General features: G+C 45.8%; 2 protein-coding genes across 3 annotated transcripts in view; one reads left to right on the plus strand and one right to left on the minus strand.

Annotated features, from left to right (window-relative positions):
- Window positions 1–1,872: 1,872 nt before the first annotated feature.
- Window positions 1,873–21,737, minus strand: ramp2 (receptor (G protein-coupled) activity modifying protein 2). Of its 2 annotated transcripts, none has more exons than XM_060849013.1 (4): window positions 21,633–21,737; window positions 5,630–5,785; window positions 3,650–3,770; window positions 1,873–3,197 (listed from the first exon to the last, which is right to left on the minus strand). In XM_060849013.1, exons 1-4 carry the CDS (start codon window positions 21,646–21,648, stop codon window positions 2,933–2,935), a joined length of 558 nt encoding a protein of 185 aa, XP_060704996.1. In that variant the 5' UTR covers window positions 21,649–21,737; the 3' UTR covers window positions 1,873–2,932. The 2 variants fall into 2 exon arrangements, with proteins under 2 accessions (XP_060704996.1, XP_060704995.1); XM_060849012.1 differs by lacking the exon at window positions 21,633–21,737 and adding an exon at window positions 7,879–8,121.
- ezh1 (enhancer of zeste 1 polycomb repressive complex 2 subunit) overlaps window positions 8,265–26,654 on the plus strand; it is a 57,048-nt gene continuing 38,658 nt past the window's right edge. The window contains exon 1 of the mRNA XM_060849007.1: window positions 8,265–8,280. The gene's annotated coding sequence lies outside the window, so the exon portion shown is untranslated. The remainder of the gene's footprint in view (window positions 8,281–26,654) is intronic.

The raw sequence follows: 26,654 nt of genomic DNA on the forward strand, positions 1-26,654 counted from the left end.
ATGTAGAGTGAGCTTTACTCTGCATCTAACTCCTTGCTGTTCTTGTCTTAGGAGTCTTTGATTGACAGTATGGAGGGAGCTTTACTCTTATCTAACCCCATGCTGTCCCTGTCCTGGGAGTCTGTTGGGGTGAAATGTAGAGGAAACTTTACTCTGTATCTAACCCCATGCTGTACCTGTCCTGGGAGTGTTTGCTGGTGACAGTGTAAAGGGAGCTTTACTCTGTATTTAACCCTGTGTTGTCCCTGTCCCTGGAATGGGAAAAGTGCAGAGGGAGCTTTACTCTGTATCTAATCCTGTGTTGTCCCTGTCCCTGGGATGGGGGAGAAAGTGCAGAGGGAGTTTTACTCTGTATCTAATCCTGTGCTGTCCCTGTCCTGGGTGTGTTTGATAGGGGACAGTTCCTTTGTTATGTTTGAGTGGATGGCAGACGGGACTCTGAGGCTGCACTTGAAGGAAGAAACCAAAGGCAAGCGAGTCAGTTTCTGTCCAGTGTTGCTTGTTTCTCCGTCTCTCCTGGATTTGGTGGGAATGGGTTTGGCACAAGAGGCTTCAACACCTTTTGGAGGCCGCCCTCCCCAATGAGTCTCCATGGGTGATACCTGCAGCTCCCCATCTCCAACCAGTGTCAGGGGCATCTGCCAATGGAACACAGGGTCCAGCACTGGCAGTGAGGAGGCAGGAGGGAGACACAGTGAGTCATCAGACAGTGGGGAACACTGAGAGCTTAACCGGAGAGCTACATGACTTCATTAAACAACATCTTTACAAATACTGTACTTTAAGAACATCAATTTTAATATTTATTTGATATATTGATGAGTATTTCATCAACCTTAAATCTTTGGATACTGAAAGCTGTGCTTATTTCCTGCTATTCTGTTTTTTGTTGGAAATGGGAATTTCCTTCACTTGGAGTTGTTAAAATGGATTCACATTGAAAAAGTGATTTGGCAAGGTTCAGTGGGAGGTTTAATGTGACAGTTTAGCAGAAGTGAGGGAGAGTGCAGCCAGGGAACACAAAGGGGAAGGTGTTTGGATAGTGCAGCAAAGCTCCATGGAGCAAAATAAAAACAAATTAAAATGACATCAGCCCCTGGGAAGGCTGGGAGCATGTTGAGTTTTGCACAGAAACGTGATTTCAGGAGCAGGAGGAGGCCCTTCAGCCCCTTGTGTTTGCTCTTCAATTCAATAGGATCACGGCAGATCATCAAGCTTAATAACCCAATCCTGTCCGTCCCCACTTTAACAACAAGAACTAAATCCACCACATTCCAGAAAATACAATGTCTTAGCCTCAACTGTTTCCCGTGGTAGTGAATTCTACCGGCTCACCACTTTCTGGGTGAAGACATTTCTCCTCATCCCAGTACTAAAAATTTAACTCTTATTCTTAAACTGCACACAATATTCCAGGTGTGGCCTCACCAAGGCCTTCCATAATTACAGCAAGATATCCTTGCTCCTGGACTTGAATCCTCTTGCTACGGAGGCTAACATACATTTTATCTTTTTTACTGCCTACTGCGCCTGTTAAACTGTTTAGCATCTAGATGGAGTAAAGCAGAGACACATATATCCAGTTACTCTATAGAATATATATGCTGCCTCCTCCAGGTCATAGGGAAACCCTGACTGGTGTTGGATTTGGAAATATCTTGTGTTCCTGTCACGTCTACAGTCAGCACTTCCACAGCCACACCCTGAGAAGTACATCAGATCAAGTCAAATTCTCATCACAGAAGGTCAGGAAAAGAGTAGCTGAGAGTTCAGGGGATTGTTCTCATTTATTCATTTGTGAATAAATAATCAGATCCACAGAAGAATAAAGATCCATTTTTCAAGAGATTCCCACCAACAACATCAACATCCTTGAATTTATATAGCATCTTTAATTAAAAGCCTAATGTGCTACAGAGTGAGAAATTAAAAAAACAAACTAAGATCCAAAGAGTAGGACATGCTGCTCAATCAAAGAGAAGGTGATGAAGGGGGTGGAGGAGTCAATTAAATTCACAGGAGTTTTTCAACTTTCAGGTTGAGAAGGAATAAGGAACAAAGTACAGGGAAGTAAACCACAGGCCATTTGCTCAAAGGTTTTTGTGTTAAGGCAGCTGGTTATGGCTATAGGGTGGTAGGACCTGATGGAGAAGTGAGGATGATGCCATGGAGAGATTTAACACAATTTGACAAAATTTTATACCTCAAGGACCAAAAGCTTGTTCAGCATAAATCAGTAAGCACAGACAAGATGGATAAATAGGACCTGGTGTGACTACGCAGAAGATTAGGTAAAGTTAGGTTTATGGAGGATGGCCAATGTGAGTCTGGCCACATTGGAATAGTCAGGTCTTGAGGGAACAAAGATTATTGATGAGGATGAGCAGAGGCTGGGGTGGAGGCCAATGGTGGTAAGGTAGTGAAAATAGGCATTTACAGCGATGGAGTTAATGTGTAAACAGGAGCTAAGCTCAAAGGCAGACAAAAGAGTTTGGTCAGCCCAAGGCAGAGGTTGGGGAGGGTGGAGTCGGTGATCAGGTCACAGAGTTTAAGTCAGTGAGGGACTGAAGTCAATGAATTCTACTTTTTTGATATTGAATTAGACAAAATTACAGTGCATCAAAGAATGGACATTGGATAAAGAGTATGAGGTTGAGAGAGGGGATAGAGACATAAAGCTGGCTGTTGAGATTATGGATTGTGAGCCCAAGTCAGCAGTGAACATTTCTCAGGATCAGAGTTTGCAGAAAGTTAGCTCTGCTGAAATGCTGCAGAATGTTTGAGGGGATGGAGGGATAATTTAATTGAACAGAGAAACGTGTTACAGCAGCAATTGCCACAGGAAATATTTATGGGTTGCATATGAGAATGGAAAGCAGGGGTTCAGACGGATAAAGTGAACTATAAGCAGGGTTAAATGTAATATCTGCATCTACTTTTTGGCATTAGCCTCAGTGTTTTTGTTGCACCAGACGACCAGCGTTACAATGATGGGAATGATGCTGATTGGAACCATGATCAGGCCGAGCACAATGTTTTCGGGAGGGTCGCTCAGAGTGGGAACCTCTTCCAAGATGCAGTCCTTAAAGTAATGATCGTGCATCAGAATTAGTAACTTTTCACCAGCTTCATTTGGCCAATAGGATCCATAGTACTCCATTATAAATTCTGAGCACACTGTCAGGTTATTGTAAAAGCTGAAGGAAAAAGATAAGAGATTAGTTTATAAACCAGTATTCCACAGAGAGTGACCCTTACCCTGTTGAATAAACACTGACTCTGTACAGTTACACAGTGAGTGACCCTTACCCTGCTGAATGAACTCTGACTCTATACAGTTACATAGTGAGTGACCCTTACCCTGCTGAATGAACTCTGACTCTATACAGTTACACAGTGAGTGACCCTTACCCTGCTGAATGAACTCTGACTCTATACAGTTACATAGTGAGTGACCCTTACCCTGCTGAATGAACTCTGACTCTATACAGTTACACAGTGAGTGACCCTTACCCTGCTGAATAAACAGTGACTCGGTATAGTTACAGTGAGTTAGCCTGATACATTTACACAGTACTCTGTACAGTGTTGTGATTTAAATAATGTGTAGTTTAATATTATATGGAATTTTATTTTCCTAATTTCTTACCTTGCAATTGCTGTCCAGCTACACCACTGCAGTTGCCCAGTGTTCTGAATGCTTTTTTCAAAAGGTTTACCACAATATTCGTAACTCACATTGAAGAGAAATTCCATGAGGCTGCCTAGGACTTGAATAAACAGAAAGATATTACAGCTATTATAGTTCAGTGGATCTTGAGAAAATAAAATTGTAACCCTCACCCTCTCCTTCAGGAAATCCAACCAACAGAGAGAAGGAAATGTAACTGAGTCACCATCTGACAGTGTTGAGGATGAGAGAGAGGCTGGCTTTTAATCCATCATGAACATATTGTCTGATTCAAATGTTTTCTCATGTCTTTCATACCTCTATCAGGAGAGACTGAGGTTTAATCTCCACCTACATAACGGTTCACTGCTTTCTCGATAGTGGCTTCCATTACATCCATGAGCATTATTACCCCGAAGGTCAAGGGAGCTGTGTTCAAATCACAGAGCTCTCTTCTTAACAACGCTGTCAGTTTGCATATGCTCCAAAGACAGCATTAGGTACCATTAGGTATTGTAAGAAAGCTGTCTGAAGAGGATGAAGGTGCTATGAACTGGAATGTCACCGAGCAGATGGTATATGTTCCAAAATACTGAAGAGGGTTCATGAGGAGGTTGTGTAGGATAATTCATCATGATGGTGCAGGGTCACAAATAGCAAATGGTAAAAAGGGACATAGAGATAGAACAGTTATCCATCCACTGAGCAAGTCAAACGGAACTAACTTGATAAAATGTTGAGCATGAATTGAAAGTAAAAAAAGGAAGAATCAATTGGAGCAGAATTTATGGATATCAAAGAATACTAAATCAAAGTTAAAAATCACACAGCACCAGGTTATAGTCCAACAGGTTTAATTGGAAGCACTAGATTTCGGTGTTGTGTGATTTTTAACTTTGTGCACCCCAGTCCAAATCATAAAATAAAATCAGTAAGTTTCAGCTGTTTAAAATGTATATCTGAGTTAAAGTTTAAACTTCCTTGTAGCAGCTAATATTATTGTATGAAAGGATTTCTGCAGGAGTTTGGAAGGAGATACTGAAACTAGATTTTGTCTACACTTTTGTTTCATTCATACAGTTTGGGCATTACTGACTTGACCCTGGGGCTATTTCAGAGGGAGTTAATCACATTGCTGTGAAGTCTAGAATTGCACACAGATCCAGACCAGGTAAGGAGAGCACTTACCTTTCCTAAGGACATTGGTGAACCAGATGGTTTAAACAGTAAGTCATTTAACCAACATTTTTAATCAAGGTGGACTTTGAACCCATGGCTGCAGAACATTATCTCGACACTGTGAATTACTCAGAGTGACATCATCACTATGAGATTGAAGGTAATCTTATAACAGGACTGAAGCAATAATAGAGGATCTTTCATTTGCTTCACTAATATTAAACCCTTCATCAAAATTCTAAACTAAATTTAGAGACCATTTGTCTCTCATGTTTCTGGGATTTTGCTATGATTACAGGTGTTATGGTGGAAGCATCTGTTTAGATCCAAAGATCACAGGAGATCAATGAATCATCTTCAATTGAAGCAAATATTATTCTCCCTCTTTGGGTAGCATGATGTGTGAGAGCTTGGTGGCTCAGTGGTTAGCACTGCTGCCTCACAGCACCAGGGACCTGGGTTTGTTTCAGCCTCAGGCGACTGTTCGTGTGGAGTTTGCACATTCTCCCTGTGTCTGTCTGCAGGTTAGGTGGATTTCCCATGGGAAATGCAGTGTTACTGGGGTATTGGGGGGTTGGGTGATGTCTGGTTGTTCAAAGGGTCAGTGTGGACTCAAAGGGCCGATTGGCCTGCTTCCACATTATAGGGATTTATGATTGTTCTCTGCCAGTTCCAGAACTATGTAACTTGCCTTGTCTGGTTAAAGCAACAGTTTCCAGTCGTTGCACATTAGGTGCAGGGAAGGTTTGATTCCAGAAGCTGATGTCAGACTCGACTCACCCACTTGACTGTGATTTGTCTCCTCTTTGTATTTCATTGTGGATCCTGGCTGTGATTCGAGACTGAGATGAGATCCTGGTGTTAAAGTGGAGCCTGGTTCCTTGGTTGGGTTAAACTGGTACAGGGTGGTGTTGCTGGTCATACTTCTAGTGAAAGCTGAGAATACAAGGGGAGATATCACTTTTAAATATTTACTTATAACATTTCAACCATAATTAAACAATAAAAGTCTAAAATAATGTTACAACCATGCCAAACAAAAAAACATTACTTCATTTTCATCAGTGATATAACAATGGGATCATAGCCACTTTGAGTGAAAGACAAGGACTGGAGAGTAGTAGTTGGAGCAAGGAGCAGGACATGATGAGAGTAACAATGGAACAGTGAGGCTGACTGAGGGAGTTAGACAGAGAACATGGGTGAGCAAGACAGAAAGCCCACCATTAACTGCACTTGTGACTTTGCTCAAACTCCGTGGTATTTAAACCATGGCGAACCCAGAGCCTGGCCCTCACATTGTTGCTGTATACCAAGCTAGACAAGCAGGAGGCTGGAAGAACACAGCAAGCCAGGCAGCATCAGGAGGTGGAGAAGTCAATATTTCGGGTGTAACCCTTCTTCAGGCTGTCGACCGAGCTGCTGAAATGGTGAGATAGGGAGGGTGATATAGGAAGGAGGGACCATAGGGTCTGGGAGGGCTGGGTGGAGTATTGTTAGGTGGGAGAGATCAATGTGGGGATGTAGGCCATCACCATGGGGAGTCACAGACAGACCAAGATTAGTTGATGTTGGGGGACAACTAGGGTCATAGCTCCTGACGGATCCTGAGAAGAATCAGATGGAAATATCAGCATTTTTCTGAAAACAGGAAATGTTGTTTTACTTTGGAAACTGCCCTAAGTCTTTGTCAACTCATTAAAAGCAGCTTCCTGTTCCTGCTGCAGTTTCAGACTGGATGACCCTTAGACAATGTTGAAATATTGCTCACTGCTCCAAGCCAATGAGAAACTTTCCTTCGGTGTACCAGGAGCCTGACCAAATGGACCAGAACTTATCCGTCAAATGGAAATGTAACCCTCTGAGCTTCTGAGATTTGAAAACCTCTTGTTGAACACTTTCCTTGTGAGATTCCAACAACATAATTTTCTCATCCTGGACTGTTACATTCCCAACGTTTTCAGATTCATGTTGGTGAGCTCAGCATTCACTCCAAACAACTTAGAATCTCCAACTGCATTCAATCTCCCCTTTCATCTCTCTGCCCATCTTGTTGTCTGTCTCTCCCTCTGCCTGTTGGTCTACCTCTCTGTTGGTCATCCCTCTGTCTATTGATCCTTCTGTCCGTCTATCCTTCTGTTGGTCTCTCCCTTTGTCAATGCTTCCTCTTTGAGTTTTTAACTTATCACAGTTCATGTCAAATTCAGATCTCATAATTTTCTCCAGTGTTAAAGGAATTCCTTTGTGTCTAAACCCATTCCAAAAAGCTGTGGTTCCTACTTTGTGTCAAACACGTCCCTTCCCAGACAATCTTAACTCTTTAAAGATAACCTCCAACAGATAAACATTGCACCTGCAGATAAACACAACACCCCCAAATAAACACAGCACCCCCAAATAAACACAGCACCCCCAAATAAACACAGCACTCACAGATAAACAGAAAATTATGCTAAATCACACAAAAAGATTTGTATGTAGGGTTGTGAGCGACAGAATCTAAACATTCCTTTTGGAATCTGTAAAATAGAATTCAAGCAGAAGGCAGCAGGGTCATGAATCCCAAAGCACAGGAAGCTCCAGTTTGTTGTTTGTGCTGAATCTTTTGAATCTGATTTAATAATTTGTACTATTCGCTTACGGTTCTGCAATGATTTCCCTGTCAACTTCTTAATCAAAGTGCTTTTAAATTTTTTCTTGCTTGTTTGCACCATCCTTTTGTGCAGCATGTACTGGACACTGAGCCCAGTGTGAGACGGTTCCGGGGAAATCCTCCATTCTCTTTAAAACAGGGAAACCAAGACCCCAGATCAGGAGGAACCTCCCTGGAATCCTGATCAAAAAGTTAATGAATTGACCTCACTGGACCTGAAATGTGCATCATCAGATCACAAAACGGGTCTAAACTGGAGAATATAGGAGCAAGAAATGTGAACGTTATCTACCTATTAGTCCATTGCCCCATTTCCAAATGTAACATTTGATGTGCCTCATTTGCTCAAGGCAGACTTGGTTATTCAGGTACTTACCTGGTGCCAACAGAAGAGCCAGAATCAGTCTACAGGAGGCAATGGTATAAAAGCAGAACACCATGGCTGTGATCTCTCCTGCCTCTGACTGAGGAATGAATTTAAAACAAACTCGATCACAGTTCTGAGAACAGGAAATAGCAGGCGTGTTGCTGTCCGGCAAGAGAAGAATGATCATTCACTGATAATGTTCCCATCACATGGGGACACCAGCCCCTGTAAGTTCCCCTCCAATCTCCCCACCATCCTGACTTAGAAATATATCACCGTTCCTTCAGTATCATTGGTCAGAATCCCGGAATTTCCTCCCGAAGGACTTTGTGGGTCTGCTTATAGCACAAGGACTGCAGCGATTCAAGAAGGCAGCTCACCATCACCTTGTCAAGGGGCAATTAGGGACAGGTAATAAACACTGACCCAGCCAGTGAGACCTACATTTCATGAATAAATAAATAAAGTCCAGGCCCAAAAAAAAGAAAGAATTAATTGACATATTTGAATAATCCTTTCTCTGTTGGGGTTCTGTTCGCCAAGCTGGAAGTTTTTGTTGCAAACGTTTCGTCCCCTGGCTAGGCGACATCACCAGTGCTTTGGAGTCTCCTGCGAAGCGCTTCTTTGATGTTTCTTCAGGTATTTATAGTGGTCTGTCCTTGCCGCTTCCGGGTGTCAGTTTCAGCTGTCCGCTGTAGTGGTTGGTATATTGGGTCCAGGTCGATGTGTTTGTTGATGGAATTTGTGGATGAATGCCATGCCTCTAGGAATTCCCTGGCTGTTCTCTGTCTGGCTTGCCCTATGATAGTAGTGTTTTCCCAGTCGAATTCATGTTGCTTGTTGTCTGCGTGTGTGGCTACTAGGGATAGCTGGTCGTGTCGTTTCGTGGCTAGTTGATGTTCATGTATGCGGATTGTTAGCTGTCTTCCTGTTTGTCCTATATAGTGTTTTGTGCAGTCCTTGCATGGTATTTTGTAAACTACATTAGTTTTGCTCATGTCGGGTATCGGGTCCTTTGTTCTAGTGAGTTGTTGTCTGAGCGTGGCTGTTGGTTTGTGTGCCGTTATGAGTCCTAAGGGTCGCAGTAGTCTGGCTGTCAGTTCTGAAACGCTCCTGATGTATGGTAGTGTGGCTAGTCCTTTTGGTTGTGGCATGTCCTCGTTCCGTGGTCTGTCTCTTAGGCATCTGTTGATAAAGTTGCGCGGGTATCCGTTTTTGGCGAATACCTTGTATAGGTGTTCCTCTTCCTCTTTTTGCAGTTCTGGTGTACTGCAGTGTGTTTTGGCCCTTTTGAATAGTGTCCTGATGCAGCTTCATTTGTGAGTGTTGGGGTGGTTACTTTCATAGTTTAGGACTTGGTCTGTGTGTGTTGTTTTCCTGTGTACCCTTGTGGTGAATTCTCTGTTCGGTGTTCTCTGTACTATCACGTCTAGGAATGGGAGTTGGCTGTCCTTTTCTTCTTCTCTCGTGAATCGGATTCCTGTGAGTGTGGCGTTGATGATCCGGTGTGTATTTTCTATTTCCATGTTTTTGATTATTACAAACGTGTCATCGACATATCTGACCCAGAGTTTGGGTTGAATTTGTGGTAGGGCTGTTTGTTCTAACCTTTGCATAACTGCCTCTGCTATGAGTCCCGAGATTGGTGATCCCATGGGTGTTCCGTTGATTTGTTCGTATATCTGGTGTTGAATGTAAAGTGTGTAGTGAGGCACAAGTCCAGTAGTTTCAGTATGCTGTCTTTGTTGATAGGTTCCGCCTCCTGTTTTCTGTTCTGTATGTCCAGTAGGTTGGCTATTGTTTCTCTGGCTAGGGTTTTGTCAATCGAAGTGAACAGTGCCGTTACGTCGAATGAGATCATGGTTTCTTCTTTGTCTATGTGTGTATTCCTGATGACGTCCAAGAATTCCTGTGTTGATTGTATGGAGTGTTTGGATCCGCTGACCAGGTGTTTCAGTTTCTGTTGTAGTTCAGAACTGCATCAGGACACTATTCAAAAGGGCCACAACACACTGCAGTACACTAGAACTGCAAAAGGAGGAAGAGGAACACCTATACAAGGTATTCGCCAAAAACGGATACCCGCGCAACTTTATCAACAGATGCCTAAGAGACAGACCACGGAACGAGGACATGCCACAATCAAAAGGACTAGCCACACTACCATACATCAGGAGCGTTTCAGAACTGACAGCCAGACTACTGTGACCCTTAGGACTCATAACGGCACACAAACCAACAGCCACGCTCAGACAACAACTCACTAGAACGAAGGACCCGATACCCGACATGAGCAAAACTAATGTAGTTTACAAAATACCATGCAAGGACTGCACAAAACACTATATAGGACAAACAGGAAGACAGCTAACAATCCGCATACATGAACATCAACTAGCCACGAAACGACACGACCAGCTATCCCTAGTAGCCACACACGCAGACAACAAGCAACATGAATTCGACTGGAAAAACACTACTATCATAGGGCAAGCCAGACACAGAACAGCCAGGGAATTCCTAGAGGCATGGCATCCATCAACAAACACATCGACCTGGACCCAATATACCAACCACTACAGCGGACAGCTGAAACTGACACCCAGAAGCGGCAAGGACAGACCACTATAAATACCGGAAGAAACATCAAAGAAGCGCTTCGCAGGAGACTCCAAAGCACTGATGATGTCGCACAGCCAGGAGACGAAACATTTGCAACAAAAACTTCCAGTTCGGCGAACAGAACCACAACAACGAGCACCCGAGCTACAAATCTTCGCACAAACCTTGAATCCTTTCTCTGTAAGTCCTCTCTCATGGCCTGAGTCAATGTTTATCCCTTAACTGCATTGATAAAACTAAAGGCTTCTGCATAAGAGCCCAAGGTGTTGGAAGCCGTATATTCACATGGATAAAGGATAGAAAGAGGATTTTCTAAAACTATACAAGGCACTAGTCAAATCCCAGTTGGAATCTTATGAATACTTTTGGGTCTTTTACTAAGGAAATTTAAACTGTGTTTGGAGTTAGTCCAGAGAAGGCTTACTAGACTGATACTGGGAATGGAGGGATAGTCTTATGAAGAGACATTGAAATGTACTCATTGGAGTTTACAAGAATGAGAGATAACGCTATTGAAACACACTGATTCTTAGGGGGACTTAGGGGGGCAGAAATAGATCTCCCTGTGGGAGAGTTGAGGACCAGAGGGCATTATCTTAGAATGAGTGGTTGCTTATGAGGAGGAATTTCTTCTCTCAGATGGGAGTGAATCCACTGGGGCTGTTGAGGCTGAGGAAATAAATATATTTAGTTGAGAAACATGCAAAGTAACAGCAAGAGTGTGTTCAGCGCTCCGGCCAGCTCCACTACTCATTATGATTGTGGCTGATCATCCAACTCAATAACCCATTCCTGCTGTCCTCCCAATATCGTTTGATCCCATTAGCCCCAAGTGCTTAATCCAAATACACTTGAAATCGTACAATGTGTTGTCCTCGACTGCTTTCCAAGGCAGTGAATTCCACCGACTCACCACTCTCTGGGTGAAGCTATTTCTCCTCTGCTCAGTCTAAAACAGCTGACGCTGTGTTCTTAGACTGTGACCCCGATTCTGGACTCTGCCGCCATCAGGAACATCATACCTGTATCTATCCTGACTAGTCTCTTTAGAATTGTACTAAGTTTCTATGAGATCTCCCCCCACTCCCACAATATTCTGAACTCCAGTGAAATAATTCTAATTGATTCAACCTCTGTCCATATTTCAGTCTCACCAGCAGGAATCGATCGGTAAATCTTTGTTGCACTCCCTCTATAGCCAGAATATCCTTCCTCGGGTACACTGACCAAAACTACACAGAGTACCCCAGGTGTGGTACCACCAATTCCCTGTATAATTGCAGTAAGATAGCCTTGTTCCTATATTTGACTCCTCTCACTATCACACAATTTGCCCTCTTTACCACCTGCTGTCCCTGCACACTTACTTCCAGCGACTGGTGAACAAGGACACCCAAGATTCATTCCACATCCCTATCTTTCTCACTTTACAGCTATTTAAGTAATAATTCACTTGCCTGTTTTTGCTCCAAACTTGACATTTATCCATATGATATTGCATCTGGCAAGTATTTGCCCACTCCCTTAACTTGTGCAAATATTCAAGGCTGAGATAGACAGGTTTTTAATTAGGAAGGGAATCGAGGGGAATGGGAAAAAGGCAAGAGAGTGAGGTTGAAGATTATCAGATCAGCCACAATCTGAATGAATGGCAGAGCGGACTCGATGGGCTGAATGGCCTACTTCTACACTTTTGCAGAGGGGGATGGGGATGGGAATGGGGTGAGGGAGAGACACATTGGATGAAGGAGCTAGGCTAGCAAGGGTGGCGTGAATCACATTCTCACTCAGTCTTTCATGAATGGCCTAATATCAGGGAGTGTCTCTGAATCAAATTAGTTTCCTCTGTCAGTGGCCTTTCCCTGAGCAGATTCACATGACAATCGTGTCCAAATTAAACAGCTCGGAGAGTCTCTGATGATATTTAATTTCCTCAAAGTTGATAATGTTCATTTATTTACTCCTTATTGTTAACAGAAATCCAACTGCTCACCTTTATTGTGTTCAGCAGATAAATCTCTGGTAATTTTTCTCCAGTTTCCGGCTGGTGTGGTCACTGAAATAACAGTTTAAACAAACAGGAAACCGTTTCCTGTTTCTGGGATGGAAGTGAGCCCTCTCCAGGGTTGACTCTCACTGATTAAAGGAATGGGCGTCTTTGTCAAAATCTAAAACACTAACAGACAGATTTGTTCCACAATAACTCCAGCTGCTGTTGTTGCAATCACTGGTTTCAAGAGGGGCTTACTCCACAAGTGACCCCTCTCCAACCGCAGGGAGCCCACTACATTACTGTACCAGACAAGGCTGACCATGTACAATACTCTTCAGCCTGAAGGTTCAGATGATCCATCCCAGCCTCCACCATAGATCCAGCATCATAGAGACTAGTCTTCAGCCAGTTCAATTCATCCCACATTGTTACAGTTAATGAGCTTTTAAGATTGTTATGTTTTGAAAATGTGGACAAAACTTTGACGACCTGGAGACGGGAAGGCAACATAATTTGGTGGAACCGGCTCCTCCCCACCTTTACCTGAAATTAGTTTGGGATAGGATAGGGACTTATTAAACCCAAGATTCTGAGAGTCTAGCTTGCAATGTCACTGAGTGTGAGGGGCTGAACTGCAGTGTTACTGTGTGTGAGGGGCTGGGCTGCAGTGTTGCTGTGTGTGAGGAGCTGGGCTGCAGTGTTGCTGCGTGTGAGGGGCTGGGCTGCAGTGTTGGTGTGTGTGAGGGGCTGGGCTGCAGTGTTGCTGCATATGAGGGGCTGGGCTGCAGTATTGCTGCTTGTGAGGGGCTGGGCTGCAGTGTTGCTGCGTGTGAGGGGCTGGGCTGCAGTGTTGCTGCGTGTGAGGAGCTGGGCTGCAGTGTTGCTGCGTGTGAGGGACTGGGCTGCAGTGTTGCTACGTGTGAGGGGCTGGGCTGCAGTGTTGCTGCGTGTGAGGGGCTGGGCTGCTGTGTTGCTGCATGTGAGGAGCTGGGCTGCAGTGTTGCTGCGTGTGAGGGACTGGGCTGCAGTGTTGCTGTAAGTGAGGGGCTGAGGTGCAGTGTTGCTGCATATGAGGGGCTGGGCTGCAGTGTTGCTGCATATGAGGGGCTGGGCTGCAGTGTTGCTGCGTGTGAGGGGCTGGGCTGCAGTGTTGCTGCGTGTGAGGGGCTGGGCTGCAGTGTTGCTGTGTGTGAGGGGCTGGGCTGCAGTGTTGCCATGTGTGAGGGGCTGGGCTGCAGTGCTGCTGTAAGTGAGGGGCTGGGCTGCAGTGTTGCTGCATATGAGGGGCTGGGCTGCAGTGTTGCTGTGTGTGAGGGGCTGGGCTGCAGTGTTGCTGTGTGTGAGGGGCTGGGCTGCAGTGTTGCTGTAAGTGAGGGGCTGGGCTGCAATGTTGCTGCGTGTGAGGGGCTGGGCTGCAGTGTTGCTGCGTGTGAGGGGCTGGGCTGCAGTGTTGCTGTGTGTGAGGGGCTGGGCTGCAGTGTTGCCATGTGTGAGGGGCTGGGCTGCAGTGCTGCTGTAAGTGAGGGGCTGGGCTGCAGTGTTGCTGTGTGTGAGGGGCTGGGCTGCAGTGTTGCTGTAAGCGAGGGGCTGGGCTGCAGTGTTGCTGTAAGTGAGGGGCTGGGCTGCAGTGTTGCTGTGTGTTTGGCAGATATAAATTTCTGTTTATATCTGCCAAACAGGGCTACCTGATTAGACCAGGTTAACAGCACCAATCAGGGACTCATATTCTATGGGATCCACCTGACTGACCTCATTCCAACCAGTACATTCCTCCCCCTCTAAATCAGGGAAATAGGCCCAATCATTTTTCTGCAGCTTTTCCTGAGATGTTTTTGCACCAGGTCTAGTTTCTCCAACGCTGCCTCAGATACTGGCGGTATATACAGGACTGCAGCCGTATTTGGCACCCACAGTGAATGACAGAAACTCTTCCTCTTTTTCAGGTAGTAATGGCTTTGAAGCTGCGACTTCTGCGGTGTCCATCTCTTCCTCAGAGGTTTCTTTGATGCTCGCTGTGGGGGGGTTAACGATAAGTTCTGACAGCTTTGTCTTATGTTCTGAGGGGCCAGGTATGCTTTGATTCTGCCCAGTATGTCAGGTTGCAGCTTTCATCTAGTCCATTGCTTGTTCACACCACCTTTCCAATCTGAACTTTATCAGTCACAGAACCTGACCTTGTGTTGACCATGCCTCTTGGCCATTCAAGGCCATCCCCATAGTTTCGACACCAACCTGCATCCCTGAAATAAACTGCCTCTGTCCCTTAGAGGAGTCTTGACTTCCTGATGCCATTTCACCCTTCCCTCTTCCAGGGTCTGGGAAGATCAGATTTAACCCATTGTGGAGTCTTCTCCCCTTTAGCCACTCTGCTGGAGCTGTCAGAGGATTATCTAATCCTCTTTGATCAGAAGAGTAGATAAGGTAGACATTGAAAGTCTCTTTCCGAGGATGATGACATCAACTTGTACAAGAGGGCATAACTACAAATTGAGGGGTGATAGATTTAAGACAGATGTCAGTGACAGGTTCTTTACTCAGAGAGTGGTAAGGGTGTGGAATGTCCTACCTGCTAATGTAGTTAACTCAGCCACATTAGGGAGATTTAATCAATCCTTGGACAAGCACATGGATGGTAATGGGATAGTGTAGGGGGATGAGCTGGGAGTAGTTCACAGGTCAGTGCAAGACTGAGGGCCGAAGAGCCTGTTCTACGCTGTATTGTTCTATGTTCTATGTCCCTGTAGTTGTGTGAGGGATGGTCCTATAATCAATAGAAAGTGGGACAGTTTGGTATTGAGTGAGGCTATAGGCTGTTTCTTTAAGCCTGGTGTCAAAGTCTTTCCACCAAACCATAGGATGATTGATGATGGTATGGAGCTGTCCTTACATGCCAAATGCCATTTGTCTTTAAGAAATATTCAAATTCCCTGCTCTTAAATGATGGCCCATTGTCTGTGACAAACACCTTTGGGAGCCTGTGCATCACAAAAGATGCTAGCAACTTTTGAATCATCACCCTGTGTTTGACAAATGAACCCTATGCACGTCCAACCATTTTGAATGGCTGTCCACAATGATTAAAAATATACAGCCCATGAAAGGAACTGCATAGGTGAAGTGTAATCAAGTCTAGGGTTTACCCGACAATTCTCACGAATGTAGGGAGCTGCTGGCAGTAAGTTTTACCCTTGTTGACAGTCTGGGCACTGCCCAACCAACATGGCTATGTCACATCTAATCTTGGCCACCAGACAACTTTTTGCCAACGTCTTCATTTTGGAAAGCCCTGGGTAACTCTGGTGGAGTTCAGCCAGTATCTGGTAGTGACCATTGCTCAGGACAATCACTCTTGCTCCCCCTAACAATATGCTGCCTTCTACAATGATCAGGTCCTGCTGGGTCAGAAAGTTTCAATTCTGGTTGTGATGGCCCTTTTGTCTCCCCCATCACCAGTTGTTTTAGTTTCGTCAGGATGGGATTTTTTTTTGTCCACAGTCTGATATTGTCAGGGATGACTGCAAGGGTGTCCAGAAAGTTTAAAATCTGAACGGACTTTTCCCGTGGTGATACCACCAGTGGTGTATCTGCCAGTGGGAGGCAGCTCTCGGCATCCACATTGGCCTCCAGGATGATGTTCCAACTTGTAATTGTACGCACAGAATGAACTAGATCTGAAGCTATGGACAACACAGCCCTGCCCTCTTTAAGTAGCTCCAGGAGGGGTTTGTGGTCCGTTACTGTTACAAATGTCCATTCATAAAGGTATTGCTGGAACTTTCTCACATTAAAGGTGACTGACAAGCCATCCTTAGGTATCAGGGCGTATTTGTGCTTGCATTAACCAAAGTCAGGGAAGCATACACTATCAGGCATTCCTCTCCATTGGGCCATCTGTGAGTCAATACTATCCCAAAAATAAATAGGGAGGCTTCACATGTCAGCATCACATCCCACTGGTGATTATAGTGTGCCAACACCTTACACAATGATAGTGAGGATAGCTGTTCCTTTACTTCCCTAAAGGCTGCATCTTGGCTGAGACCATTTCCAAGGCTGACCCTTTTTCAATAGCAGATGTAAGGGGGCCAGGATGGAGGTCAGGTTACGTATGAGCTTTCTGTAATAATTCACCAACCCAAAGAAATATAGGGAATGCTGGATGAATAAAGAAATTGAGGGTTTGGTTAAGAAAAAGAAGGAAGCATATGTCAGGTATAGACAGGATAGATCGAGTGAATCTTTAGAAGAGTATAAAGAAAATAGGAGTATACTTAAGAGGGAAATCAGAAGGGCAAAACGGGGACATGAGATAGCTTTAGCTAATAGAATTAAGGAGAATCCAAAAGGTTTTTACAAATTTATTAAGGACAAAAGGGTAACTAGGGAGAGAACATGGCCCCTCAAAGATCAGCAAGGCGGTCTTTGTGTGGAGCCACAGAAAATGGGGGAGATACTAAATGAATATATTGCATTAGTATTTACTGTGGAAAAGGATATGGAAGATATAGACCGTAGGGAAATAGATGGTGACATTTGGAAAATGTCCAGATAACAGAGGATAACTGTCATGGGACAGTTAAAAGTGGATAAATCCCCAGGACCTGATTAGGTGTACCCGAGAACTCTATGGGAAGCTAGAGAAGTGATTGCTGGGCCTCTCGCTGAGATATTTGTATCATCGATAGTCACAGGCGAGGTGCCGGAAAGACTGGAGGTTGGCTAACGTGGTGTCACTGTTTAAGAAAGGCGGTAAGGACAAGCCAGGGAACTATAGACCAGTGAGCCTGACCTCAATGGTGGGCAAGTTGTTGGAGGGAATCCTGAGGGACAGGATGTACATGTATTTGGAAAGGCAAGGACTGATTTGGGATAGTCAACATGGCTTTGTGCGTGGGAAATCATGTCTCACAAACTTGATTGAGTTTTTTGAAGAAGTAACAAAGAAGATTAATGAGAGCAGAGCAGCAGATGTGATCTATATGGACTTCAGTAAGGTGTTCAATAAAGTTCCCCATGGGAGACTGATTAGCAAGGTTAGATCTCATGGAATACAGGGAGAACTAGCCATTTGGATACAGAACTGGCTCAAAGGTAGAAGACAGAGGGTGGTGGTGGAAGGTTGTTTTTCAGTCTGGAGGCCTGTGACCAGTGGAGTGCTACAAGGATCGGTGCTGGGCCCTCTACTTTTTGTCATAAATGATTTGGATGCGAGCATAAGAGGTACAGTTAGTGAGTTTGCAGATAACACCAAAATTGTAGGTGTAATGGACAGCAAAGAAGGTTACCTTAGATTACAACAGGATCTGGACCAGATGGGCCAATGGGCTGAGAAGTGGCAGATGGAGTTTAATTCAGATAAATGCGAGGTGCTGCATTTTGGAAAAGCAAATCTTAGCAGGACTTTTACACTTAATGGTAAGGTCCTAGGGAGTGTTGCTGAACAAAGAGACCTGGGAGTGCAGGTTCAAAGCTCCTTGAAAGTGGAGTCGCAGGTAGATAGGATAGTGAAGAAGGTGTTTGGTATGCTTTCCTTTCTTGGTCAGAGTATTGAGTACAAGGGTTGGGAGGTCATGTTGCGGCTGTACAGGACATTGGTTAGGCCACTGTTGGAATACTGCGTGCAGTTCTGGTCTCCTTCCTATTGGAAAGATGTTGTGAAACTTGAAAGGGTTCAGAAAAGATTTACAAGGATGTTGCCAGGGTTGGAGGATCTGAGCTACAGGGAGAGGCTGAACAGGCTGGGGCTGTTTTCCCTGGAGGGTCGGAGGCTGAGGGGTAACCTTATAGAGGTTTACAAAATTATGAGTGGTATGGATAGGATAAATAGGCAAAGTCTTTTCCCTGGGGTCGGGGAGTCCAGAACTAGAGGGCATAGGTTTAGGGTGAGGGGGGGAAAGATATAAAAGAAACCTAAGGGGCAACTTTTTCACACAGAGGGTGGTACGTGTATGGAATGAGCTGCCAGAGGATGTGGTGGAGGCTGGTACAATTGCAACATTTAAGAGGCATTTGGATGGGTATATGAATAGGAAGGGTTTGGAGGGATATGGGCCGGGTGATGGCAGGTGGGACTAGATTGTGTTGGGATATCTGGTCAGCATGGATGGGTTGGACGAAGGGTCTATTTCCATGCTGTACATCTCTATGACTCTATGACTCTAAAAGACCTAAGCTCAGCAACAGATGTGGGAGCCAGGGCACCTTTGATCGCCCTCACTTTATCTTCCAACAAGTGAAGGTTATTGAATCCTTCACCCTGGGAAAAGCTTGTCTCCATCCACCCTGTCTATATCCTTCATGATTTTGTAAACCTCAATCAGGTCCCCCCTCAATCTCTTTTTTTCTAATGAAAACAATCCTAACCTACTCAACCTGTTTTCATAGCTAGCACTTTCCATACCAGGCAACATCCTTGTAAACCTTCTCTGCACCCTCTCCAAAGCGTCCACATCCTTTTGGTAATGTGGCACCCAGAACTGTACACAATATTCTAAATGCGGCCGAACCAATGTCTTATACAATTTTAACATGACTTGCCAGTTCTTATACTCAATACCCCGTCCGATGAAGGAAAACATACCATATGTCTTCTTGACCACTCTATCCACTTGTACAGCAACCTTCAGGGTACTATGGGCCTGAACTCCCAGATCCCTCTGCTCATCAACTTTCCCAAGGCTCTTCCGTTTACTGTATAATTCATTCTAGAATTAGACTTCTCAAAATGCATTATTTCACATTCGCCTGGATTGAACTCCATTTGCCACTTCTCCGCTCACCTCTCCAGTTATGCCATACATATGTCAACATTTACATACACAGATCAGAAATTATCATTGTTATATACAGGTCTGTACATTTCTCACTCATATGCCCATATATTGAGCTGAGGCGTCAGTGGAGCCCAAATGACTGGGTGGGCCCCCTGTTCTTCTTTAGACAGGCAGATGTTACACGGTGATCTTTCCCCACCGCGCCTTGGTGGCAGCTGCCCCAAGCTTCAGCGCATCCCTCAGCACATAGTCCTGGACCTTGGAATGTGCCAGTCTGCAACACTCAATCGGGGTCAGCTCCTTCAGCTGGAAGATCAACCGGTTTCGGACCACCCAGAGAGCGTCCTTCACCGAGTTGATGATCCTCCAGGCGCAGTTGATGTTCGTGTCGGTGTGCGTCCCAGAGAACAGACTGTAGAGCACGGAGTCCCGCGTCACGGCGCTGCTCGGGACGAACCTCGACAAACATCACTACATTCCTCTCCAGACTTCCTCTGCATAGGCACATTCCAGAAGGAGGTGTGTGACAGTCTCGTCCCCCCCGCAGCCGCTTCGAGGGCAGCGTGCGGTGCGGCTGAGAGTCCGGGCGTGCATAAAGGATCTCACAGGCAGAGCCCTTCTCACCACCAGCCAAGCCATGTCTTGGTGCTTGTTGGAAAGTTCTGGCGATGAGGCATTCTGCCAAATGGCTTTGACAGTCTGCCCAGGGAACCGCTCGATAGGATCCGCCCTCTCCTTTTCCCGAAGGGTCTCAAGGATACTACGTGCTGACCACTTCCTGATGGACTTGTGGTCAAAGGTGTTTTTCTTCATAAACTTCTCCACGAAGGACAGGTGATACGGAACTGTCCAACTATTCGGAGCGTTCCGCGGCAGCGAGGCCAGGCCCATCCTTCGCAACACCGGGGACAGGTAGAACCTCAGTACGTTGTGACACTTGGTGTTTGCGTACCGGGGATCCACGCACAGCTTGATGCAGCCACACACAAAGGTGGCCATCAGGGGGAGGGGGGCATTGGGTGTATTTTTCCCCCGTTGCCCAGATCTTTGTACAGCGAGTCCCTTCAGACCTGGTCCATCTTTGAACTCCATATAAACTGGAAGATGGCCCGGGTGACTGCAGCGGCACAGGTTCTGGGAACAGGCCAGACCTGTGCCACGTACAACAGCAATGATAGTGCCTCACACCTGATGACCAGATTTTTTCCCGCGATGGAGAGCGACCGTAGCTTCCATCTGCCCAGTTTCTGCCTCACTTTACTGATACGCTCCTCCCAAGACTTGGCGCACCCCCCAGCCCCCCCGAACCAAATACCCAGCACCTTCAGGTGGTCGGTCCTGACGGTGACGGGGATCGAGGATTGGTCGGCCCAGTTCCCGAAGAGCATGGCCTCGCTCTTGCCTCGGTTTACCTTGGCCCCCGACGCCCGTTCGAACTGGTCACGAATGCACATGAGTCTGCGCACGAACAGTGGATCCGAGCAGAAAACGGCAATGTCATCCATGTACAGGGAGGCCTTAACCTGCAGGCCCCTGCTGCCAGGAGTAGTCAACCCTCTCAGGCTCGCATCCTTCCTGATGGACTTGGCAAATGGCTCTATGTAGCACACAAACAAGGCAGGAGAGAGAGGGCAGCCCTGCCTGACTCCAGATCTGACTGGGAAGCTATCTGATTCCCACCCATTGATTGAGACTGCACTGACAATGTTGATGTAGAGCAGTCTGATCCAATTGCAGATTCCCTCCCCAAAGCCCATTTTGGAGAGAACATCTCTCATATACATGTGTGATATCCTGTCAAAGGCTTTCTCCTGGACCAGGCTGATCAGGCAGGCATCCAACCCTCCGTCCTGCACGTAGGTGATCATATCCCTGAGGAGTGCGAGACTCTCAGCGATCTTCCTGCCCGGCACAGCACAGGTTTGGTCAGGGTGAATCACCAACCCCAGAGCAGACCTGACCTGGTTGGCAATTACCTTTGACAGGATTTTGTAATCCGCATTCAACAGTGTGATTGGTCTCCAATTTTTGAGTTCCTCCCTCTCCCCCTTCTGCTTGTGGATGAGGGTGATGATGTCTTTCCTCATGGATTCACTCATGGCACCTGCCTGAAGCATACTGACATACACCTCCAGCAGGTCCTGGCCAATCAAGTCCCACAGAGCAGAATAGAGCTCGACCGGTAAGCTGTCGCTTCCGGGAGTTTTATTCTTTTCGAAGGACTCGAGGGCCTTGGTCAGCTCGTCCAGAGATAGCGGCTGGTCCAGTATTCTTTGACAGTCCCCTATGCTTTCTGCTACTCCTCTGGACCTTACCATTTACTGTATAAATCCTACTTTGTTTTGACTTACCAAAGTGTAATACCTCACACTTACCTGTATTAAGTTGCATTTACCAATCCTCAGTCCACTTGCCCATCTGATCAAGATCCCTCTGTAATGTTTGAAAACCTTCTCGCTATCAACAATACCGCCTAATTTTGTATTGTCCGCAAACTTACTAATCATGTTTTGTACATTCACATTCAGATCATTTATGTAAATATCAGATAACAAAGGTCTCAACACTGACACCCTGTGGCACACCACCAGTCACAGGCCTCCAGTCTGAGAAACAACCTTCAACCATCACCCTCTGCTTCCTACCATTGAGCCAGTTTTGAATTAAATTAGCTAGTTCTCCCTGGATCCCTTGCAACCGAACCTTAATGACTAGCCTGCCGTGTGGGACCTTGTGAAAGGCCTTACTAAAGTCATTAAAGACAACATCCACTGCCCTACCCTCATCTATTCTCTTGGTTAACTCTTTGAAAAATTCTAAAAGTTTGTTCAGACTTACCACGCACAAATCCACACTGACTATCCCTAATCAGACCTCGACTATCCAAATATTGGTTGATCCTGATCCTCATTATCCTCTTCAACAACTTGCCTACCAGTCATCTAATTGCAATTGCAGGTAAGCATTGCTCATGTCCAGTTTCATGAAGGACAGTCCTCTATGTGAGGAATTGGGATTTATCCAGCTGGGAAAAGTGGCCAACTGACCCATTGAGCTTGACAATCAGTACGACCGATGCTGCCCTTTCTGCAAACTGCACCGGTTTGATGATCCCTTTGTTTTCCAGCCTCCTGATTTCTGCCTCTATTTTTGCCTGTAAGGCAAATGGCACTGGATAGGCCTTGCAGAACCATGGAATTACTTCCTGGTCAACAGGCAAGGTGGCCTTGGCTCCTTTGATAGTCCCAAGACATTTTTGAAAAACTTCTGTGTATTTAATTAGGACTTCATTCAGGCAACCAGTTTCTAATCGATAAATATGGAGCCCATCAAGATGAATCTTTCTCAACCCAAGTTCTCCCCATCGAGTCTGGACTCAAGCCTTTTACTACAATCAGTGGTAACTGAACCAGCTGCTTCTCATAAGAGACTGGAACTGAAATCGTACCATTAAGCTGTAAAGGTTCCCAGTATAGGTTCTTCGTCTAGCCAAGGTCTTGCGCAACCTTAAGGATTGGAGTCCAGAGTGAATTTTGTTAAAGACCAATTCTGTGATCACTGAAACGACTGCGCTGGTATCGACCTTCACTAGAACTAGGTGACCATTTAACCAGACATTTGTTTTGAGTGATTCAGATTTGGATGTTGCTAAGCAATTTAACTGTTCCAAATCAGATGTAGTGAACTTTGCAGGGTGTGCACTTTCCTGGATATCAGCTTGAGTTCTATTAATCCATTCAGTGGGACTCTTTTGCTGCCTCGAGTCCACATGCCAGCAGCAACGACAATGGCTTGTCAGCCTGGATCCTGGAGAAAATTTTAACCATTTGGCCAAGGCTTGGCTGTGTTTTGGGGTTTTGCTGTGGGCTGACCTAGAGTCTCCCTACTCAGGATGTGTGCTGAGTGAGACTATGTAATTGGTGTTCACTCAAGTGGTGTTCCCAAGCTCAGTCAGATGGTGAAGGTGGTGCTATGTGGGGGTGGGGGTGGTGTGGTGGGGATTTTAACTTACAACATGGAACATTCCGGAGCAGTACAGGCCTTTTGGCCCTCGACGTTGCACCGACCTGTGAAACTAATCTGAAGCCTATCTAATCTACCCTATTCCATTTTCATCCACATGTTTATCCAATGACCATTTAAATGCCCTTAAAGTTGGCAAGTCCACTACCTTGCAGGCAGTGTGTTCCATGACCCCACTACTCTCTGAGTAAAGTACGTACCTCTGATATCTGTCTCATATCGAACACTCCTCAATTTGGGCGGCACGGTGGCACAGTGGTTAGCACTGCTGCCTCACAGCGCCAGAGACCCGGGTTCAATTCCTGACTCAGGCGACTGACTGTGTGGAGTTTGCACATTCTCCCCGTGTCTACGTGGGTTTCCTCCGGGTGCTCCGGTTTCCTCCCACAGTCCAAAGATGTGCGGGTCAGGTGAATTGGCCATGCTAAATTGCCCGTAGTGTTAGGTAAGGGGCAAATGTATGGGTGGGTTGCGCTTCGGTGGGTCGGTGTGGACTTGTTGGGCCGAAGGGCCTGTTTCCACACTGTAAGTAATCTAATTTAAAGCTATATCCCCTCGTGCTAGCCATCACCATCTGAGGAAAACTGCTCTCACTGTCCACCCTATCTAATCTTCGGATCATCTTGTAAGCCTCTATTAGGCCACCTCTTAACCTTCCTCTCTTTAACGAAAACAGCCTCAACTCCCTCAGTCTTTCCTCTAAAGACCTTTCCTCCTAGACCAGGCAACATCCAGGTAAATCTCCTCTGAACCCTTTCCAAAGCTTCCACATTCTTCATATAATGCGGCGACCAGAACTGTACACAATACTCCAAGTGAGGCCATATCAGAGTTTTGTACAGCTGCAACATGACCTCATGGCACTGAAACTCAATCCCTTTACCAGTAAAAGCTAACGCACCGTAACCTTCTAAACACCCTTATCAATCGGGGCAACAACTTTCAGGGATCTATGTACATGGACACCGAGATTTTTCTTCTTATCCACATTACCAAGAATCTTACCATTAGCCCAGTACTCTGTATTCCTGTTACTCCTTCCAAAGTGATTCACCTAACACTTTTTGGCATTAAACTCCATTTGCCCCCTCTCAGCCCAGCTCTGCAACTTATCTATGCCCCTCTGTAACCTGCAACGTCCTTCTGCACTGTCCACTACTCCACGGACTTTAGTCCATCCGCAAATTTACTAACGCATCCTTCTCCACCCTCATCTCCAGGTCATTTATAAAAATGAACAAACGGATCCTTGTGGTTCAATCACTAGTAACTGAACTCCAGGATGAATATTTCCCATCAACCGCAACCCTCTGCCTTCTTTCAGCTAGCCAATTTCTGATCCAAATCTCTAAATCACCCTCAATCCCATGCCTCTGTATTTTGTGCAATAGCCGACCGTGGGGAACCTTATCAAACACCTTACTGAAATCCATATGCACCACATCAACTGCTTTACCCTCATCCACCTGTTTGGTCACCTTCTCAAAAAACTCAATAAGGTTTGTGAGGCACAACTTATCCTTCACAAAGCTGTGTTGACTATCCCTAATCAAATTATTCCTTTCTAAATGATTATAAGTCCTATCTCTTATAATCCTTTCCAACTCTTTACCCACAACCAAAGTAAGGCTCACTGGTCTATAATTACCAGGATTGTCTCTGCTCCCCTTCTTGAACAAGGGGACAACATTTGCTATCCTCCAATCTCTGGAACTATTCCTGTAGACAATGACGACATAAAGATAAAAGCCATAAGCTCTGCAATCTCCTCCCTCGCATCCCAAAAGATCCTAGGATAAATCCCATCCGGCCCAGGGGACTTTTCTATTTTCACAGTTGCCAGAATTGCTAACACGTCCTCCTTGTGAATCTCAATCCGGTCTAGTCTAATAGCCTGTGTCTCAGTATTCTCCTCGACAACATTGTCATTTTCCTGTGTAAATACTGACAAAAAATATTCATTTAATGTCTCTCCTATCTCCTCAGACTCCACACACAACTTCCCACTACAGTCCTTGACTAGCCCTAATCTTACTCTAGTTATTCTTTTATTCTTGATATACCTAAAGAAAGCTTTAGGGTTTTCCTTGATTCTACCTGCCGACGACTTTTCACGTCCCCTCCAGGCTCTTCTTAGCTCTCTCTTTAGGTCCTTTCCTGGCTAACCTGTAACTCTCAAGCACCCTAACTGAGCCTTCAGATCCGATCCATACATAAGTCTCCTTCTTCCTCTTGACAAGAGATTCAACTTCTTTAGTAAACCACAGTTCCCTCACTCGACCACTTCCTCCCTGCCTGAAAGGTATATACATATCAAGGATACGCAGTAGCTGTTCCTTGATCAAGCTCCAATTTGAGGGTAAAAAATGAGGTCTGCAGATGCTGGAGATCACAGCTGAAAATGTGTTGCTGGTTAAAGCACAGCAGATTAGGCAGCATCCAAGGAATAGGAAATTCGACGTTTCGGGCATAAGCCCTTCATCAGGAATGAGGAGAGTGTGCCAGGCAGGCTAAGATAAAAGGTAGGGAGGAGGGACTTGGGGGAGGGGCGATGGAGATGTGATAGGTGGAAGGAGGTCAAGGTGAGGGTGATAGGCCGGAGTGGGGTGGGGGTGGAGAGGTCAGGAAGAAGATTGCAGGTTAGGAGGGCGGTGCTGAGTTGAGGGAACCAACTGAGACAAGGTGGGGGGAGGGGAAATGAGGAAACTGGAGAAATCTGAGTTCATTCCTTGTGGTTGGAGGGTTCCCAGGCAGAAGATGAGGTGCTCCTCCTCCAGCCGTCGTGTTGTTATGTTCTGCCGGTGGAGGAGTCCAAGGACCTGCATGTCCTCGGTGGAGTGGGAGGGAGAGTTAAAGTGTTGAGCCACGGGGTGGTTGGGTTGGTTGGGGAGACGGGCCGCTTACTTGCGGAACGCTTCAGAGAACACCTCTGGGACGCCCGGACCAACCAACCCAACCACCCCGTGGCGCAACACTTTAACTCTCCCTCCCACTCCACCGAGGACATGCAGGTCCTTGGACTCCTCCACCGGCAGAACATAACAACACGACGGCTGGAGGAGGAGGGCCTCATCTTCCGCCTGGGAACCCTCCAACCACAAGGAATGAACTCAGATTTCTTCAGTTTCCTCATTTCCCCTCCCCCCACCTTGTCTCAGTTGGTTCCCTCAACTCAGCACCGCCCTCCTAACCTGCAATCTTCTTCCTGACCTCTCCGCCCCCACCCCACTCCGGCCTATCACCCTCACCTCGACCTCCTTCCACCTATCACATCTCCATCGCCCCTCCCCCAAGTCCCTCCTCCCTACCTTTTATCTTAGCCTGCTTGGCACACTCTCCTCATTCCTGATGAAGGGCTTATGCCCGAAACATTG

Source organism: Hemiscyllium ocellatum, chromosome 32, assembly GCF_020745735.1.
Source record: "Hemiscyllium ocellatum isolate sHemOce1 chromosome 32, sHemOce1.pat.X.cur, whole genome shotgun sequence".
In the NCBI taxonomy this organism is placed as follows: Eukaryota; Metazoa; Chordata; class Chondrichthyes; order Orectolobiformes; family Hemiscylliidae; genus Hemiscyllium; species Hemiscyllium ocellatum.